The 18,830-nt window shown below is 45.9% G+C and overlaps 1 protein-coding gene across 1 annotated transcript in view; it reads left to right on the top strand.

Moving 5' to 3' along the window:
* LAMB1 (laminin subunit beta 1) overlaps positions 1–18,830 on the top strand; it is a 42,299-nt gene that overhangs the window by 282 nt on the left and 23,187 nt on the right. The window contains exons 2-16 of the mRNA XM_085041069.1: positions 1–170; positions 2,504–2,639; positions 4,600–4,673; positions 6,516–6,704; positions 6,812–6,875; positions 8,445–8,647; positions 9,910–10,030; positions 10,199–10,387; positions 10,654–10,833; positions 11,228–11,340; positions 12,167–12,246; positions 14,756–14,891; positions 16,967–17,125; positions 17,851–17,978; positions 18,426–18,549. Of these exons, the coding sequence (XP_084897195.1) occupies positions 1–170; positions 2,504–2,639; positions 4,600–4,673; positions 6,516–6,704; positions 6,812–6,875; positions 8,445–8,647; positions 9,910–10,030; positions 10,199–10,387; positions 10,654–10,833; positions 11,228–11,340; positions 12,167–12,246; positions 14,756–14,891; positions 16,967–17,125; positions 17,851–17,978; positions 18,426–18,549 (2,066 nt within the window). The remainder of the gene's footprint in view (positions 171–2,503; positions 2,640–4,599; positions 4,674–6,515; positions 6,705–6,811; positions 6,876–8,444; positions 8,648–9,909; positions 10,031–10,198; positions 10,388–10,653; positions 10,834–11,227; positions 11,341–12,166; positions 12,247–14,755; positions 14,892–16,966; positions 17,126–17,850; positions 17,979–18,425; positions 18,550–18,830) is intronic.

Below are 18,830 nucleotides of genomic sequence, written 5' to 3'. Positions count from 1 at the left end.
CGCTGTGGCCCGCGGCGGCACAGGAACCCGAGTACAGCTATGGCTGCGCCGAGGGCAGCTGCTACCCCGCCACCGGCGACCTGCTCATCGGCCGCGCCGCCCGCCTCTCCGCCTCCTCCACCTGCGGCCTCCGCCAGCCCGAGCCCTACTGCATCGTCAGCCACCTCCAGGTGAGCGCCGGGCGCGGGCGGGCAGCGCTCCCGGGCACCGCGCTCGGTGCCGGCGGTGGGGCGCGCATCGCCTTCTGCGCGGGGGCTGCGCGGGGGCTGCGGAGCGCGGGGGCTGCGCGGGGGCTGCGCGGGGACTGCGGGGCGCGGGGAGTGCGCGGGGCGCACGGCCGCGGGCAGCGATCCCCTCTGGGCAGCGATCCCCACTGGGCAGCGATCCCCATTGGGCAGCATCGTGCCCCTGCGGGACCCCGCGCCCCCGGTCCGAGCAATCCCTCGCGGCTTTCGGCTCCCGACCCCCCTTTCCTGATCGAGGTCAATAAGGAAGAATGTGCCGCAGTAAGTTAAATTAATGTTTTATTTCCAGGCTCGCTCGGAGCCGTCTAGACAGCTTCCTGATGGAGAGTGGGCTGTAGGGCCCGGCAGTGTTTGTCCCCAGTCCCCGTAATGTAATTACATGTGTATGGTCTCGGAGTGGAAGGATGCAAATAAGGATGTCTCAGCACATCTGGTGAGCTCGTTCGTTGCTTTTTAAAGCCAGAAGCAGCTCACCAAACTTAAAATCTGAGACAGAAGGGATAGTGGAGAAGAATAAACTATCAGTTTTAAGTGGAACTCTGTTGAACTGAAAGTAAAGGGATAATCTCCGGACGAATTACTGTGGAGACAATAGGGCCGGATTCTGGCGCTTGGAAGGAAAACCACGGGAAGCAGGAGGGGCTGTAGCACTTGACCCATTTATACCCTGAAGTTACCAAATCCCCCCCCATCCCTTCCCCACCTTTACTGTACAAGCTCTGTCTTTTGGAGTTAACACTTTATTTAGTGTGGGATTTGGCTTCACTGAACATTTTCAGTGAATTGACTCTAACAACATAAGCATCTCTAGTAGAACAAAATAACAAAGGTGCGTTGTTACATTTTCTTGTCTCAAAAATTTTTGAAGTGCTGTAGTAAAAAGCACTTTGGAAGTTCTCATGTGCCCATATTCCTGATCTCCCAGCCCTGGTTCAGCATTTGGGATGTCCCTGGTTACTTTTGAACCATAATTTGTGGTATTGAAGAAGTCGTGAGAAGGTACCAGTATCTTCTTAATAACATGGGGCTTGGCTGTAGTGAGTGCTATGCACGTTTAGGTCTTCATTGAATCGTTACAGGATTCAATTTTGGTCAGAGAAGGACAAGTTGTGGCATGAGGTGTGGTGGGAGAGAAGCCTGGAGCAGACAGTAGGGAACATCTTCCCTGGCACCCCTGCTCTTTCCATTATTTTTGCTGAAGGAGTCTTTGAGGGCTCATGGGAGGTGAAGCCCTGAGCTTGGGAGGAGCCACCAAAGGCATAGCTGGTGAAATGGAAAGCCTGTGTGGTGCAGACCTGCCAGCTCTCACATTCTTGGCTGATAAAGAATTGTGCTTGTCTCCATAAACGTGCTGGAGGAATGATGCCCCTGGAGCTTTTGACAGTGATGAGTTGCTGGAGTGCTGGGGCTGCATCACTGCCCTCCAATGAGCTCCTCTCTCTCATCTGCCCCTTCCAAGTGGTCAGCACAGGAGCCCTCCCTTTTAGTTCAGTTTGCACCCTACCTTGCAATCAGAAAGTGGTGGTTTTAGGCACTAGGACAATGCAAAAATAGCACTGTTTGTAGTAATAGTCATGGTGGGGTTTTGTCCTCCTGGTGAAGAGGCTTCCACTTTTTCCAAGCAGCACATGCCAGACTTGCTCCAAGCGGGTTTTGTTTGGGCACACCTTGTAATGTGTGCAGATGGACTTTACGACTTCATGTGCACAGCTTGGGTTTGCAATAATGCAAGGTTTGGGTAGGAGTTTGACAAGCTGGTTTTAGAGAAAAGGGTTAAATCACTGAGTGCCTCTTGATGTGTGCTGAGCTTCACGGGAGGCATCCCTAATGCAGACAACTTGCATCTCCAAGCCAGCTTCCAAAAGCCAGCGTTATTTCACACAAGTTGTTAAGATGCAATTTTGCACGTGTGCATTTTTACAGAAGCAATTCAGCAATTTTTTTAGATGCTGCCTTTGGTTCTGAATTCCACTGGAGAATACGTGCACTGGAAGAGATTTCCTGAAACTGCAATTTTGATTGAAAACATGCTTCCCCTAAAAATGAAGTTTATGGAATTCCTGTCATATTTTCCATTTGGCAATTTGCATTAATTCATAAAGGTAAATACACTTAGCATTTCAATGAAAAAATATCTTTGATGACTCCTGCGGGCAAAATGAGTGGAATGTGGTATGGATGGAAAATACTCTTATCTGCAGGAAGCAACTATTGCCCCATGGATAAAATCAGTAATGCTGATTATCATGTTGTTTCAGGAGGACAAAAAATGTTTCATATGTGACTCGGAGGATCCCTTCCACGATACTCTCAATCCCGACAGTCATCGCATTGAAAATGTCGTCACCACGTTCGACCCAAATCGCCTGAAGCTCTGGTGGCAGTCGGAAAATGGTATGCAGTTTGGCCAGAGCAATTTCCGGGGCTGGGAGCTGTTTTCCCTGCTTTTGTTTAAGGGTACCTGTGGGTCTGCTGTTTTCTCTGGCCTGGTGATTACTGCCCTGTGAAGGATCATGCTGTGTGAGGAGCGATGAGTAAAACTGGTTGCTTTTGTGTGCCCTGGAGCAGTCCTTAATCTGTAACAAAACCCCCTGAGTCCTCCAGGAGTGCTGGAAACAGCCGTCCAAGCACTCTGCAAGAATCCTTTCCTGAAGAGAAGAGTTTTCCACACTGGCCTCGGATCTCCCTCATATTTGGGCAGCAGGAGTGGAGCAGCCTTCCAGGAGTAAATATCCCAGGGTGACACTGCCAAGGAAGCACAGCAGGGCTTCCCCAGCCGCTGGGCTGGAGGCTGTGGAAGGAGGAGGTTTGGGCACAGAGCTGGGGGCTGTTGCTCTGCCTGCAGACCTCCCATTTCCTTTTCCTACCCCAGGAGAGTAAAGCCAGGGATATCTTTTACCCTGCAAGCTGCCTTCTCCTCCTGAGCTCCCTGAATTTCTGTACCATATGCCAAACAATAAAATGAACTGCAGAAACAAGCCAGCTAGTTGAAAACAAAAATCACGTATTCGTTTGGTGGGAGTTTTGTTTTTTTCTTTTAATCCTTCCTCTGTTTTACTTTTCTGGTTATGCTTTTGGCATGTCTTCATACACAAAACAAGGCAGTGAGAGTTTCTCAAACAGCAGCCCTACCCTGAAGCCTTAAAGCCAGCTGGACAGGATGGGATTTCTGCAAATGCATTGGCAGTAGCTGCCTTACTGTATATGAAAATAAAAAAGGTAATATTTGTAACAGTTTCACTGCCTGGTTAAGAGAGGTTTTCACTAAATCCTTTTTAACCATTTAGATCAGCCTAGTAAGCTGCTTGCCTCCAGCAGCTCTCTTCTAGTATTCATGTTTTTTGCAACAGGCTTGGCAGCATTCACACAGAAAAGTTCTTAGCTCATAAGGTCATGAAAATGTCCTTCAACAATAAAAAACAAATGATTCTTTCTGTGCAATTCATGTTTTCGTCTATTCAGGCATACAGCATAAGGGACCATTGCTGCATGCTTGACAGAATGTTACAGCTGGTCAAAAATTTAAGTGCCTTATTGTTTTATTATTTTCACTTCTTACCCTTTCTCCTCTCTGTAAATCTTGATTTTATTTTTTGTTTCTAACTACAGTATAATTAGCATCCAGCTGTTTTGAGAGCTCTTTTCACAAGGCAAAATAATATTTGTAACTGTTTTTCTTCCTTTCTGTGTAGAGTCTTTGACCGCAGGTATTCGTACAGCAGAGTTTGGAAAACCTTTTGCCTCTCACCATTTTCTTAACCCTTGGGATAGCAAAGCAAGGCTGTGATAGTTGCTTTAGGTTGTAAAGGAGATGTTGTGGACAGGAGAGTCCAGAGTGAGTGAAAAATGGTGGGAAGTGGCCCCACCAGACATGGGTGAGACTGGGGGTGTTAGTGCTGCAGAAGCTTCTGCTGCTGCTGCTGTTTAGAGAGGCTGTGGTGTCTGAGGACAGCCTGGGGCCACCATGTGGGTCCAGGCTCAGCATCCCCAGCTGTACTGGGGGCTTGGGTGCCAGGACCCAGCCCGTGGTGGTCTTGTCCTTGCCGCACATCCAGTGATGCCAGCCACGGTTCTCAGTCTGAAATAGTGGCACTGCAGGCTCACGCTTTGGGTGAGTCATGGTTGGTGTTGATCATGCACAGGAATCCCATGTGTGATACTCTTCAGCAGGTCCTTGGTGTCTCCCCCTGGACCTCAGGAATGCACTAAACCATCATATTCCTTTTTCACAAGAGTCAAGTGGTAAAGAAAGTAGTCTCTGTGCCAACAGAGTGAAGAGCTTTGGCAAAATTTAGGTGTAGAGACTGGCAGGTGTCCTTGTTTGCTGAACACCTTCTTGTCTCTGCCCCTGCAGGTTTGGAAAATGTGACTATCCAGCTGGACCTGGAGGCTGAGTTTCATTTCACTCATCTCATCATGACCTTCAAGGTAAGGAAGCCACAACCTTATCCTGAACCCTAAAACATGAGGAAACGAGAGATCTCATAGTCATTTACATCTATTTGATATTTGGACTTTGTCTGGGCTATTTGGCCTGATTTTTTTTGAGCTGCCAACCATTAACCAGTACTGAAGGCATGCAGAAAGGCTGAGTTGTGACTTGTATTTGACCTCCATTGAGGCTGCAGAAGGAGTCATGCTGAAGCTGGGTTTTGTGTTGGTGTGTCTCTCTGGTGGTTGTGTTCTGGTAGATTGTTAGCTAAATCATATAGTAGCAAGGGTGTTTTTCCTAAAAAAAGTTGGCCATGGTATTAGTTTTCATTTGGCAAATGGAAAGGTCTTCAGGAAGAAGGAACATCTGTACACAAAGTGTCTTTGTTTTTTTACAAACAGATGTCTTGGAATGGTAGATTATGTCCTGTACATCCTAAATGCTCTTCCCATGTGGACAAATTAATCTCTTCATTTTTACACATCAGCTTTCTAGGACGGCTGGTTCCTCTTCCCTGTGGCATCGACTAGGGTTTCTCCCCCTTCCTTAAGGTGGTGGCTGAGGGGGAATGTGGCCCTTTCTGCTGGAGGCAGCAGTGAGGGACCCCAAAAGACTCCTGACTTGATGTGAGTGCTGCAGCCATTGTACCCCCGTGCTGGGGCTTGGTCTGCTGTCAGGAGGAAGACTGCAGGGGAAGGATAATTTTAATGATGCTTTGTGGACTTTGTGTGGTAGACACTTGAGCTGCCTTACTTCTGGGTTGCTAAATTTTTTTGTTAGGTGAGATACTAGTTTCTAAGTTGGGTGATATTTTTAGCCAGGAAGAAGAGAGAAAACTTTTTCCAGCTGTGACTGAAATGCTTTTGTGCTTGGCTCTGGGAGGTCCTCCTCTGAATACATAAAACTAAGGAAGAGATTGTTGGTGGTTTTTGATAGGTACAAGCCAGGTGTTAAATTAAAACCTAGTTTTTGAAAGGCAGCACATAAATAAAAAACATGATATTTTTGGGGTCAGAAGGATTGAAAATATTTTCAAAATCTCATTAATTAGTTGTTCTTGAAATACCTGTAGGTAAGGACACTGGTTTATGTGAAGCAAATGCAGCCTGGGTGAGTCTGGGCAAGGCCAGCTGGAGGAGGGTCACTGGGGACTGGGAGAGTCAAATGCAGCATGAGTGGATGAAGCAGAACCTCTCAATCTCCTTAAAGAAGGTTTTCTTAAGGCAGCACAGAGGACAGCTGGCACTGAACAGAGATGCTGCAAAAGGTCATGTGGTCAGACAAAGAGAGGTAGGAAATGCTGGGACTTCTCTCAGCATCAGAGGTACCTTCTCAGCAGTAATTTCTGGGCATCAAAGCTGGATGGGAAGAACTGACAGCAGCCTCCTGGTCCCTACAGTAGGAGAGGAGGCCCATTAGGTCCTTTGTAAAAGATCAGGCAAAGAAGTACTGCAAGGAGGAAGGCTGTGCTGCTTTCCATAAGCAGTGGGAAAAAATCTTTTTGTCTCTGTAAAGCCCTGCTTTAACCCCCACTTTTCAGAAAGGGTTTGGAATCCAAAAAACTTAAAAGCTTTTTATTGTGTCTTTAAGCACTTGGCCACTGAGTGCCATCTTTTGAAGACAGGTAGTTCATGGTTTGATGTGTGTTATTTCATGTATCTGCCTCTGAGAAGAAAGTGGGATGTCATCAGAAAAATGCTTCCAGTATTTCCACATATTGGAAATAGTGCAGGGGGAGAAATTAAAATCCAGATATGGGGATTGTCATGCTAACAAGGCGCAATGTAAATGCAAGTAATAATTAACCAAGTAAAATCTCTTGCTTTTCTTGCTATTAGACATTCCGTCCTGCTGCAATGTTGATTGAAAGATCATCTGACTTTGGAGAGACGTGGCAAGTTTATAGGTATTTTGCATATGACTGTGAGAGCTCATTTCCTGGGATTTCAACTGGACCCATGAAGAAAGTGGATGATATAATTTGTGATTCCCGTTACTCTGACATTGAACCTTCAACAGAGGGAGAGGTCAGAGGCTCTTTTTCCAATATGTTTATTGTGTAGATTTTTTCCTTACAAATGCATATTCTCTTATTTTTGAAACTGGATCTTTTGTGTTTTGACTTTTCCTCCAGGTCATATATCGTGTTCTAGATCCTGCTTTTCGAATTGAAGATCCGTACAGTCCAAGGATTCAAAGTATGTATGCAGTTACCTTTCAGGCTGATTTGAAAGCATTTCACTAGTTACTTGCTTACAAAAACCAGTAAGCCACAAACAAAGTCATGCATTAGCCCCCAATTCCAATTTTGAAGTCATATGAATTCCTTTGTGTATGTTTGCTTTTCCTGACTCAGACAGTGATGTGCTGGGAAATAAGGATCAGTGTTGTGAACTCAAGGGATTGCTCTTACACCTTTCATTGGAGTTGGTCTGGTCCTTTTCTTAACTGATCAGGGATTTATTTTCATTAAAGACCCCCTCTCCCCTAAAAACATGCAGTTGGAATGTGTGCATTGGAATGCACCTTGGAATGCAGTTCTGTAGCTGTACAGCATTCAGAAAGCAAATAAACACAGCTACAAAGGTACTTATTTCATTGTGCATTTCTAGCTGAAATCAACGCGGTCAAGCTTTATTTTTCAGAACAAATTTGTGACTTTGGAGCAGTTGGCCATGGTAGCAGTGCATGGCTGGACCACACAGATGTGGTCATAAACCACAACTTGCTGTGGTGTTCGTGCATGGTCACAGCAATCCATGAATGCTGAGACAGAGAGATCTATTGCTCAGTGTGGCTTAAAGGGAAACCTTGTGGGGCATTTGGCCTGAGGGAACTGCAGTGCTTGGCCTTAAGCTTGACCTCTGATTTAATATGCATTCTCAGGTTCGGTTCATGTCCCTCAGTGTAAAGCTACCTAGAGCAAAAGGAAATATGTGAAGTAGAGGAGTGTCTGCTTGTTGCTATGAGTTTAGTGTAGGGTTTTTTTTTTGTTGTTATTCACTCAACATTTTAAAGGACAAACTGCTTTCATGGCCTTGAAGTGCTTTTTCAAGCGTAGTTCAAGGCTAAGAAATTACCCAGGATCCACAATATCAAAGTAAATATGTAGATGGTATTAATTACTGCAATATTGTATTCCCATGGATTATCCCTTGAGAACATCTTTGTATTTGGTCAGTGATGGGGTGTTTGCACAAAATGTAACTAATTATATTTACTCGGAAAGTTGGGTGTATACAAAAGATGAATTGTATGTCTTTGTTTCAAACTAAGACTTTTTCCAAAAGTCACATAACTCTTAAGGGTCCTGATTCACTTGGCAGCAGTTCTTAATATCAAGTCCTTGCCCTAAAATCCTTGCCCTAAAATCTTATGTTTTAAACCCCCCAAAAAACAGTGTCTTTTAAGTGGTGCTTTTCTGCTTGCCTTTAATGTTTGTGTATGTGCCTGTGCATGTCTATAATAAAATAGACCAGTATTTTTAATTATGCTAAAGCTCACTTATACAGTTATCAACCTGTAGTAAAGTAATGTAATTTCTTTTTTTTCTAATTTGGGGAGTATGAAGTGATGTGTAGTATGTAGGTGCTGAAATTAAATCTGATCTAATCTGCCCATAGGAAGCGTGCTTAGGAAGTCACTCCTGGCTTCCTCCCATTCAATATAATATCTGGTAAATAATGCCAAAATGGGCTTGCTGGGATTTTTTTGTTTTTTGGGTTTTTGTGTGTGTGTTTCCCACTGTCTGTGTATGTCCCCTACAGACCTATTAAAGATCACAAATCTGAGAGTCAAATTTGTCAAGCTGCACACCCTGGGAGATAACCTCCTGGACTCCAGGATGGAGATCCGAGAGAAGTACTACTATGCCATCTACGACATGGTGGTTCGTGGGAACTGCTTCTGCTATGGGCACGCCAGTGAGTGTGCTCCAGTGGAGGGCTTGGATGAAGAAGTGGAAGGAATGGTAAATATTCACACTTTTCTGCATAAAGCTCTTCCTGTCTGTGCGTCTTTTAAGTGGTTTGAACACATATGTAAAGATGACACTCTGTCCCTCACCTCTGCACTCTTGATTTTCAAACAACAAAACTGTTATAATTGCTCCTCCTTGGCAAACACATCTGTCATTATTTGTGTTAATCAAACACAGATCTCAGATTAGGTGATAATTGTTTTAATATTCCTTTTCTAATTATGTTAAAGAGCTGATGAAGTTGAAAGGTAGGAATGAAGAAAGAGAGTATAACCTTATTAGGTCAGAGACGGGTGTATGAGTTGATGTGGTTACCCTAAAATTGAAGTGAATAGAGGCATCAAGGGCCTGTGAATCAAGCGTGACCTGTGTTTGTATCAGTTGTTACCAGCTGAGAAGTGGAGGTTGTAGCCCTAATAAACACAGGCCCTGAAGGAAAACCCTGATTGTCTCCATTTGCTGCTGCACAAGTGCCACATCCCGTCTGGGGTCTGCTTTTCCCCATGATTTTTGCCTGACAAGCAGTAATAGCTCCCTGTTAATGGGTGAGTTATTAACTGTCTGGAGATGTGGAAGCATGTGGGAAGGCTGTGTGGGTTGTCCAGGGCTGCAGGATGCTGTTGAGCTGGGTATGCTCCATTGCCCTGTGTTTGGGTCAGTGTCTCCACCCAGGCTTTGCCTTTAACATCATGGCTGCAGTGCTGGAAGTGCCCATGGTCTGTGGCAAAAGCTGTCACACGACCACTGTTGGTCTCCTTGGTGCTTGTTCTGTACACACTGAAGGCAAAGCCTGGGGCTCATGGATTGAACTCCATCCAAACTGGCTGTTATCTTTGCTTTGAGGACCAAAGCAGGGCTGGAAAGAGGGCACTGGGCTAGTGATCTGCTGATATAACCAGATGCATGTTAATAGCTAATTAACAGCTAATAAACAGCTAACTTTTAGTTCCAAGAGGCTTTTATGATTATTTAGGTGGAACTGTGCTCTCCTTGTTTAATTCTGAAAGCATTAATTCAGGCACTAGTTCCAGTAAGGAAAGAAGGACAAATTTATGTGAGGATTTTCTTACCTGGGCAGGTAAAGGACACTCCTATGGCCCTTTTTGCCTTTCTGAATGCAGTTACATGGATTAAAGTCTCTGAAAGTATATCCATTATGTATTAGCTTTATTTTGCATTAATTGGAGAGTTTTTGGGGTTTTTTTTCCTTTTCCTTTTACAACCAACTGTTTTTTTTTTTTTTGCAATTACAGGTTCATGGTCACTGCATGTGCAGACATAATACCAAAGGATTAAACTGTGAGCAATGTTTGGATTTCTACCATGACTTACCCTGGCGCCCCGCTGAAGGTCGCAATAGTAACGCATGCAAAAGTGAGTTGGAGTAAAATGCAGAACTGGGTGCCATGAGCGCTCCGTGCTCTTACTTGGGAAGTTGTGTGGTGTAAAATCCTTCATGGTCTTTGGCTGACACCAGTGTGCCTTTTCTGCAGAGTTGCACTTCCCCTGGGACTCTTACTTTGCTTTCTGTCTTTGTCACAGAGTGCAACTGCAATGGCCACTCCAGCCAGTGCCACTTCGACATGGCTGTGTACATGACAACAGGGAACACCAGCGGAGGAGTGTGTGACGACTGCCAGCACAACACTGTGGGACGCAACTGCGAGCAGTGCAAGCCCTTCTACTTCCAGCACCCAGAGAGAGATCTGCGGGACCCTGACGTCTGTGAGCGTAAGTGCAGCCCTGCTCTGCAGGGTGGGAATGGCCTTGGGATCCTTGAGGAATGGTGGCTGTCTTGGAGGTTTTGAGTGAGCCTGGCTGGGACTTACTTTCTCTTTGTGAATCTGGAAATTTACCTGGTCCTTGTGTGTCCAACCCATGCCATGTTTAATATTTGCAGGAATGACAGTCTACACAGCAGCTGAGTTTCAATAGTTCAGTGTGAGACTTGGCCTTTAATTTTGTAGCAGTTAATAAAACACATGCTTCCTTCTTAGCTTGTGACTGTGACCCAGCTGGCTCCCAAAATGGTGGGATCTGCGACCGCTACACTGATTTCTCCACCGGCCTCATTGCCGGACAGTGCCGCTGTAAATTATTTGTCGAGGGGGAGCGTTGTGACCTCTGCAAAGAAGGTTTCTATGGCCTGAGTGCCGATGACCCAGCGGGTTGTCAGTGTGAGTAAAAACATATGTTCCTTTATGTGTGATCAAAAGCTCTTTGAGGGGCTGTTAGTGCCTGGAGAAGTTGGTTTGTGGGATGGATTTTTTTCCTTTTTTTCGTGTTTTTGCTAAAGGAAAAACATTGCTGTAGATCTGCTGTAGCTTGGAGTCCAATGTAGTTCACCAGCCAATCCTTCAATTCCACTTTGGTCAGTGGAAATAGCATAATCCTCCTTATTTCTTCTCTAAGCCAGGGAAGTTTTACTGGAATGAGTGGTGGGCAAAGAGTGCAATTAATTTCTGTCCTGGGGAATTCAAGGGAAGCTTTAATGTATATTTAGGTTGAACACTGTCTAAAATATAATTCTGATCCTGCTTTTGACCTGCTTGTTTGTATTTCCCAATCTAGCTTGTGCGTGTAATCCTCTGGGTACCCACCCCGGGGGGAATCCCTGTGATTCGGAGACAGGAAACTGCTATTGTAAGCGTCTGGTGACAGGAAAGCAGTGCAATCAATGTCTGGCAAGTAGTTCACCGTAAAATAAATTACGAGATGCTGGTGTGAGGGTGGCTGGAGTGTGGGCAGTGTGCAGCAAGGTGTTCACCACTATCTGACTGTCTGCTAGCCCATGCCTGGTGTCCAGGCTGGAGTGGGCACTTTGGGATTTCAGGAGCCATGAAATGTGCTGTGGCTTGGGGAGCTGCATGTTAAGGTAGACAAGAGCATCTAGTTTAATTCTTGGGACCATAGGAGTGAGACATTAGGATACCTGTGGTTGCTCTGTGAAAATGAGGGATCTAGGGCAGTTCTGCTGAAGTCCTTGCTGGGGTGAAAGACGAAATGGCCAGGGAAGCAGTGTTACCAGAAAAATTGCTTCCTAAACAGGCCATTATTTTAGGCAGGGATTATTTCACACACATACATTTCTATGTAGTGTTTATGCATGCTGGAGTGTTATAGAAACACACTGTCAGATAACTGGATGTGTTTGTACAAACACTGAGAAACTCTTATCTAGCAGTGAGCCACATGAAAAAACCAAACAAGTCTGTCTGTCCATCCAGCAAGCAAGTTGCTGAGTAGCAGCCCTGCAAGGGCAATGCCTCACACAAATACCCACCACCCCATGTGTGGCTCTCTTGCCCTTGAAATGGTCACCAAGGTGGGAAGAGAGCAGGTAGGAAAGTGGTGTTGGTGCTTGCAGGGGTAGACCCAGCCAGGGGAGCAAGATTCATGGGTTGCAGGCAGGCTGGGATAGCTTATGTTGAGTGGTTAAAAATGTGCCTTTGGGTTAGGTGTAACTAAGTCTGCAGCAGGGTACAGTGCTGGTGGTGTTTCCTCCTGCAGCCCGAGCACTGGGGCCTGAGCAATGACATGGATGGGTGTCGGCCGTGCGACTGCGACCAGGGAGGAGCGCTGAACAACAAGTGAGTCTCAGCCCAGTTACTCTCCTTAATTGTTCACACTGTTTCACGTGGTTGCAAAGACAACATCCAGGGCTCAATGTGCTCTGGAGGAGGATGTTTGGTACCCATCTTTCTGCTTCAGAAAGTGACAGGTCTTGATTGCAGCAAGGGTGAGAGGCATCCCTGTCTTTTCTGTGCTGAGCAGCCTCTGTTTGTGCCACTGGTGCAACTGAACATGTAAAACTGTCATTAGTGTAGCTCTGCCTTTGTCAGCCAGAGTAGGAACCAGTCATGGATTAACCTCTGCCTTGGCCATAACCAGGGATATGGTCCATGTCAAAACTTTGCTCTTAGAGGATGAAAGCAGGAATCAGGTGGTGACATGGATAGGCTGGTTCTTGCTTTGCTCCCAAGTTGCCCTTTGTCCAGTCTGCCCACCAGTGCTGGAGGAAGCACGCTAGGTGCACAGTACTGCTCTGTTGCCCCAGTGGTGCTGCATGGGGTGGAGTGTGGACCTGGAAGTGCCCACTGGGGAGATGGACATTTTTTAGAGAAAACTGTAGGTTTTGAATATGCATCTGTGAGTATCAGCATGGAAAGTTCTGGCTTACATGCCCTGTCAGTGGGGTGCTGGGTTGCCAGATAGCACCTCTGACCAGAGCAGTTTTCTGTGTGCTAGGTGTGTGTCCAACCCCTGGCTTGTCAACAGCAGCATGTTCTTTTGCTTTTTTTTTACCCCCCCTCTCCCCTTTCTTCCACAAACCCTTTGAAATGTCATGCTTTTGTCTAAAGCCACAGAAGTTTCCCAAGGGGGTCAACGAACTGTTTCCTACTGGAGCCCATGGGACCACACTGGGGGAGTGTGGAACTGGTCTTGGTGTGACTCCCATAGGTCGTCACAGCCTACGGACACCCCATCTGCATCAGGGATTGCCGTGGGAATGTCCCACGGGCTGTCTCTCCTGTCTGCTCCCGAGTGAATTATTAGCCCTTGGCAGACAGCAGTGTGGATGTTAGGGATTATTTACTCCCCCGTGCTTGCTCCCTGCGCACAGATGGGTTACACCACACTGCTCATAACAGCTCCCCCAGCGCAGCTGCTTCCAGGGCTTTGGGGTAACAGCCCAGCTGTAGCCCAGCCTGTTTCCCATGCACTGAGCCCTGCGATTGCAAAACCATGTGGGGAGGGGATGTGCAGCATCCTGGCACAGGCAGGCAGCAGCTGTGCTTTCCTCCGACCACAGGAGAGCTGCAAAGCCCAGCTCTGGCTCCTGACTTCTCTCTCTCACATCATCGGGAAGGGGGAGCTTTGCCCTCCTCAGGGTTCCTCTCCTCAGCTGTTGAACTGCTGCCTTCTGGCTCCCACTCAAGGTGTGGGATGCTGTGCCTCACCCAAAATTCATCCTTGTGGTGTAACCCAGGTGGTGGAGTTATTGCCTTCCCGGAGGGGAAACTTCCCAGCTCCTCTTCTGGGACAGCTAAGGCACTTCTGGCATCTCAAAGTCAACATTTAAGTGAATCTCGTCAGACACAGTTAAAGTTAAAAGTTAATCTTTGAATGGAGGCTTGAGGAACCTGGAGATTGTTCATGGAAACCAGAGGTATTTACCTTCAGAAAATGTTTCTAAATCCCACTCAGATTTAAAGAAAGAGGTGTATTTTGGTGGACCAAAAAAAACTTGCTTTGAAAAAGTCTGATTGGGTGTACGCAAAATTACCGTGTGCTCAAGGGTTCTCCATGATGCAGGGCAGATGTTCTGGGGAAAAAATAAAACAGCCAAAGGCAGTTTGGGGATAGAGCTGTACTGAGTAAAGAAAATGGCTCTTTATGAATGAAGGGGAGATCTAAGTGTCACTCTGGAGAGACCTTCTGGTGATGGCACTGACTGCCCCAGGTCACTGGTTGTGTCTGTCCTACTGTAAAGCAGCCAGGGATGTTTTTCCCCCCTTGTGTAGCTGCTGGTGGTGACCTGTCTGGATGCTTTGCAGCAAGTGAGAGCAGCTCAGCATCCAGGAGCATGTAGTGTCATGCATGTTCTCGCTCTGCGTGAGACCATACAAGCAGATAGATATGCTGCCTGTGTGGCTTGCAAGCTTGGAGCCAAAGGCTGCCCTTGGCTTGCAGGGCAGATGTGTCCCTTGGCTATGTCTGGTAGCAAGCCCCCAAAACTCTTTATCTCCCCACGATCCACTGCATCCATAGCATGAAATCCTCTCATCATCCAAACAGAGGAAAACTATTTGCAAGCTGCCTGCTGGAAATGGTCCCTGACCTATGCTTACTTCCAGCCTGAGCCTAGATGTTGTTTTGGAGAGTGATAGTTGGGTTGAGCCAAGTCTGTACCTGGGACTGTGCTGCCATTTTAGTAGTGCAGATGGCCCAGCTGCAGAGCTCAAGAGCATCTCATGTCTGCTGTGTTCAGAAAGGCTTCTCCTCCTGTTTCATTGAAAATGTCAAAGCAGAAGATAGCTCTAACACTGTCTCAGCATAGCCAAGATGTGTTGTGAATTCATTGCTCTTCCATTTTAGCTGCTCAAGTGAATCTGGCCAATGTGAATGCCGGCCTCACATGTTTGGACGTCAGTGCAACCAGGTGGAGCCTGGCTATTACTTCATTTCACTTGATCATTACATCTACGAGGCGGAGGAAGCCAACTTGGGTCCCGTGAGTAGCAGTTTTTGTGCTCTGGAGTGTCTGGAGAGGTGTGGGAAAGTTATTTCACCAGCTGGCTGTTGGAAGTATCTTTTATACCTGGTGGGGGTTGCAATTAACATGTAGAAAACACAAAACTGAAATGTATCAGAAAACCATTAACCAGCAGCTCTTCAATCTTAGTATCAATAAATAATGGAGTAATTGAGGGGGGAGTAATTTCCATTTTTCTTTTTAAACCTGTTATTTTGAACACGACTGTACAGTTTTCCGTCACCATCCCTCTCTGTACCCCACTGCATGTGTGCCTACCACACCCACTTCTCCTCCTCTTATCTCAAGAGGGGTGGGACACAGACACTGCCTCTTCTCTTTGATGCCATTGAAACTGGGAGAGAATAAAGCCTGTGTTTAAGCACATTGCCACAGCTTTTATAGTATCTGTACTCAGTAACATTTATTAATTGCTAAAACCAGAGTTGATTGTGCCAAAAACTGTTCTTGTAAGTGAGGTTGCCTCTAGCTTGTTTTGCCTGCTGGCATGGTACAGCAGGGTCTCTGGCTGTTTCTGTTGCCCATCACACAGCCTTGCTTTCAATTCATTAACAGCAGCTAGGTGATTACATCAATCACTTTTGCCTCCAGCTAGGAGTCAGGGAGATGGAAATAATGGTTTCTGTAAAGCAGCAGATCCTTGTCTGCCTACAACTGGGGCATTTATTTATTTTGAGTAAAATGCAGCCACTTTGGAGTTTCAACCAAGGTGGAGAATTTTTGTTCTCAGATAACTGCAGAAAGGGAAGACAGCACAGAGCAGAAGTTGTACCACAGCCGAGGGCACATGATCTGGCAGAGGGGTTTTGGTGCATTTTTGTCTGCCCAGCTGGAGAGGTGGTACCCAAGTCCCTTCTGAGGTTTAGGGATGGAGGAGCCCAGCACAAAAACCCACCTTGCCAAGCGAAGCAAGGGGAGGTACTGCTGGTTTGCCTTTTGAAACCTTAATTTTTAAAAACACCAATATTCAAAAGTTTCCTCACAAATCTGCTGGTAGAATAAAACTCTGAATTCCCAGGTAGGGGCCCAGCACAAGACCAAATGAAGTGGTGCAGAGTTGTAGGGATTCACAGGCAGTGCCAAGCCCCTGTCCTCCTCACAGCTGCACACCCTTGCTCATGTTCTGCCTGCCATCCTTTCTGGGGCGTTCTGATCTTTGTGCAAAGTCAAAGGATAATAAGTTAGAGGCAGGCTCTATTCAAAGAGTGTGAGAATACGTTAGAGAACATCCTGAAGTGATTCATATGTATGTAGACGTTTCCTTACATTTTATCCCTTTTACTGAAGCAGCTTCCTTAGGAATGCACAGGATGTTGTTCTATGGAGAGAACTATTTATGGATACAGATACATTTGAAGCAGGGAATTTGATCACATTTCCATTTTCTGTTACATTTTCCCTCTTAATTGCTTTATATAAAGAACAGATAAAAACCTGACATAGACTGAACGGAGTGACCATGTATTGATTTGGCTGTTAAATACATGTCAATTATTAGGATCTCTGTTCTTTAGTCACACCCTACTCAAAGTGATAATCTATTCATTAAAGCCATTATCTGCTTTTCAAATGTTATTTTGAGCAGTGGTTTGGTTTGAAGCAGCCCAGTGTAGTCAGGAAGCAATTAGCACTCAGGCTTGGGTGGTTAATGGAACAGTGATGTGCCACTGCAGTAAATCCTACTGCTGCAAGTATGGTGTGGAAATCTGTATGGTGAATGAGATGTCATAGCTGGTGAATTAGTTACTCATAGCGAGTTTTAAAATTTAATTCTGCACCATAGCAGAGAAATAAATTAAGAGTTGTGCAGTCTTGTTTTGCTTTATCTTGCTTGCATTTGTTATGTGGTTGAGTGAAAGGGCAGTGGTGTGCACATGCATGGATTTAAAAGAGAATTTGGGTTGTCGGGGATGCAAAGAGTGGATACTTTGATCCAGAAGTCATCCATCAGCAGAACTCCACACTTCATCTACTCCCAGGGGGCTTGCAAATGTGATGGATAAGTATTGAAATATCTGTTCCCTGTTTTGTAGGGAGTGAACATAGTCGAGCGCCAGTACACGCCAGACCGCACACCGTCATGGACAGGCATAGGATTTGTGAGGGTCCCTGAGGGGGCACACCTGGAGTTCTATGTTGACAACATCCCCTACTCCATGGAGTACGATATTCTGATCCGCTACGAGCCGCAGGTAAGTCTGTGAGTATGGGCATTGCTGCCTCCCAGCCAGTGCTGGCTGTCATGGTGCACAACTCCTGGAACTTTCAGGAGTCATCAGGGCTCAAAGGCAAGGACAGGTGCTCAGTTAAATGTCTGAGAAGTGTGAAAATCCAAAATGATGTTGACTATTTCTAGTACTATTTGCTTTACAGTTTATTTCACTATTGCGTTGTTTCAGCATCTGCTAAATGAGCAAATTAAAAAGTGACAAGTCCCATGAGGACAAATGAGACTATAAATTTCTTATTGGCCAGATGACCATCATGGGCTTCAGGAAACAAATTGCATTCAACATCTTGGATGTTGAATGCCTGCAGCCAACAGTTTGCAAGGAGTTGGCTTTGATAATTAACAGAGTGAAGGGAAAGAGAAAAATCCCTCAATCGCCTTGCCTAGAGTTTGGTAGCAACTAACTGCAGTGAATACTCAGATGGAGGACCTAGAGGTGAGGGGAGAGGAGGTCACTAAATCCCCTGGTGACACTGTGATGCAGATGAGGCTGCTGGCCACCTGCTCCTTGCTCTCAGCCCACACCTGCAGCTGGTAGATGCCCCATCGGTGCTGGAGCTGTAGCCCCATCCTCCCTGAAGCACAGTGACCACCCTGTCTGTGCCCACGCATTTCCTGGCCTGACTTCTGAATGCTTCCAGGAGTTTGTGATTATTGCTTGATACCAATGAGCTTTTTTCCCCCCAGTTGCCTGATCAGTGGGAAAAAGCTGTGATCAGTGTCTCACGCCCAGGCAAGATTCCCACGGGTAGTCGGTGTGGCAACACAGTTCCTGATGATGATAATCAAGTGGTCTCACTGTCACCTGGATCCAGGTTGGTATAACTGGATGGGCAAAAGGAGAAAAAAAAATTTAAAAATTGAAGCAGAATAATCTCACATTTTCAGTTTGCTGTAGCCTCTGTGAAAATAGGTGAAATTTAATTTCCAAGGGATTATAGAAACATATTTAATAGTGTGTGTGTAGACTCAAAACTTTATAAAGTTTATTCTCATTTTCTGATATGGTTTGTTCACTGAGTAAAGGGAGGGGGAAGTGTTTGCACAGCCTGTGAGTGAACATCAGTTTGACTCTTTACCTTGCTGATAACCTTTTCCGGTTCTGACTTGCACAAGCCTCCAAACTGCCTCTCTCACATCACAGCTTTTGTTCTGTCGGGTCTTGGCTGCCTTCTGTTATCTTGATTGCTTTACAGGGGCACCTGAAATGCCTTATGGTGCTGTACGTTTGAAGTAAGGACTGTTTCCTGTTCCTCATTCAGATACGTTGTTCTCCCACGGCCAGTCTGCTTCGAGAAGGGGCTGAATTACACCATCCGCCTGGAGCTGACCCAGTACTCCTCAGTGGATACGGAGACAGAGAACCCCTACACACTCATTGACTCTGTGAGCAGAATTTATTTCAGGGATGGTCTTAAAAGTCTGAAAGTTCGCGTCTCTTCTGGCATGTGTCTGTAAATTCAAAGTAGTATTTTGCAACATTGTTCCTTACAGCTGAAGTCAGATTTCAGCTGAACAATGTAAAGCAGCATAGATTTCTTCAAAGTTTCCTGAAAATATGAGTTGTTTTCTAGCTAAGAGGCTTTTGAGGTATTTTACAGGACTGCAGCTCGTCCACACACCTGTAGTTTCTCTGGGGAGGCTAATGTGTGTCATCTAGGTCATGA

Source organism: Lichenostomus cassidix, chromosome 1Aa (assembly GCF_008360975.1).
Source record: "Lichenostomus cassidix isolate B80296 chromosome 1Aa, HeHo_3.0, whole genome shotgun sequence".
NCBI lineage: Eukaryota > Metazoa > Chordata > Aves > Passeriformes > Meliphagidae > Lichenostomus > Lichenostomus cassidix.
Note: the sequence above shows the minus strand (reverse complement) of the source record. Positions and strands in the feature narration are given on the sequence as shown.